Raw genomic sequence first — 1,129 nt, 5'->3', positions numbered from 1 at the left:
CTCTTCCACTGACCCGCTTCTGGTCTCTCCACCACTGTCTCCAGTCACAGGCCTGGATGTGGTGTCAGCTACACCGCGGTAAAGCTGTCCCCAAGCGTGGCCACGCTGCCCCCGGGACACGGCCTCCTCACCGGGGCAGGCTGTCCTCAGCTGTGTCACCACCTGCCGCCCCGTCTGGGCTGCTGTCCACAGCCGCCGCCCCATCTGGGCTGCCATTCCCGGCTGTGTCACCGCCCTCTGCCCGGTCTGGGCTGCCATTCCCGGCTGCGTCACCACCCTCTGCCCCGTCTGGGCTGCCATTCCCGGCTGCGTCACCGCCCGCTGCCCCATCTGGGCTGCCGTTCCCGGCTGTGTCACCGCCCTCTGCCCCGTCTGGGCTGTCGTTCCCAGCTGCGTCACTGCCCGCTGCCCCATCTGGGCTGCCATTCCCGGCTGCGTCATTGCCCTCTGCCCCGTCTGGGCTGCCATTCCCAGCTGCGTCACCGCCCGCTGCCCCGTCTGGGCTGCCATTCCCGGCTGCGTCCCCGCCCACTGCCCTGTCTCGGCTGCCGGCCTCTTCAGCCTGCATCTCAGTCTCCGCTGGCCCAGAGCCGGCGGCGCTCTCCTTGGTCAGGCTGACACCTTTCTTCTTCTCTCCCAGCACCTCCACTCCCATCATCCTGAGATAATGGAGCCGCTCATTCTTGGGCACAAAAGTTCGGAAGGAGGCCTTTCCGCGCCATCCACACATGACAATGGGGCACTGGAGGGTTCCTGGTTTCCTACAAACAGAACGGGTTCATGTGAGGACTTGATCACCACCGACCCCACTCCCCAGCACCTGGAACAAGGCCCAGAGCGTGACAGGCCACCAAGAGACACTGGCTCAACCAACATCAAAATTGACAAGAACCACCATCGCTTTAAACTCTCCAACCTGTACGCTTACTGTGCAAGCCAAAATTTGGAATGTGATTTCTAAAGCATGCAAAGTGAGTACTATACACTTCTCTCTCTCAATACAGATGCAATGAGCCTGAGCTGAACGTTCATGATGACATACAAGAGTACCGTTTCAATTCTAAAATGTCCACGATACTATTCTTAGAAAAATGTTCACGAAAAGGTTCTAACACCATTCTACACTATC

At 59.5% G+C, this 1,129-nt stretch overlaps 1 protein-coding gene across 1 annotated transcript in view; it reads right to left on the bottom strand.

The window, feature by feature from the left end:
- Positions 1-15: 15 nt before the first annotated feature.
- NSUN2 (NOP2/Sun RNA methyltransferase 2) overlaps positions 16-1,129 on the bottom strand; it is a 41,332-nt gene continuing 40,218 nt past the window's right edge. Inside the window, exon 13 of the mRNA XM_023734823.1 lies at positions 16-761. Coding sequence (XP_023590591.1) covers positions 128-761 — 634 coding nt within the window. The 3' untranslated portion in view covers positions 16-127. The remainder of the gene's footprint in view (positions 762-1,129) is intronic.

Source organism: Trichechus manatus, unplaced genomic scaffold (assembly GCF_000243295.1).
Source record: "Trichechus manatus latirostris isolate Lorelei unplaced genomic scaffold, TriManLat1.0 scaffold00072, whole genome shotgun sequence".
Classification (NCBI taxonomy): domain Eukaryota; kingdom Metazoa; phylum Chordata; class Mammalia; order Sirenia; family Trichechidae; genus Trichechus; species Trichechus manatus.
This window is presented reverse-complemented; position numbering and strand designations above follow the sequence as displayed.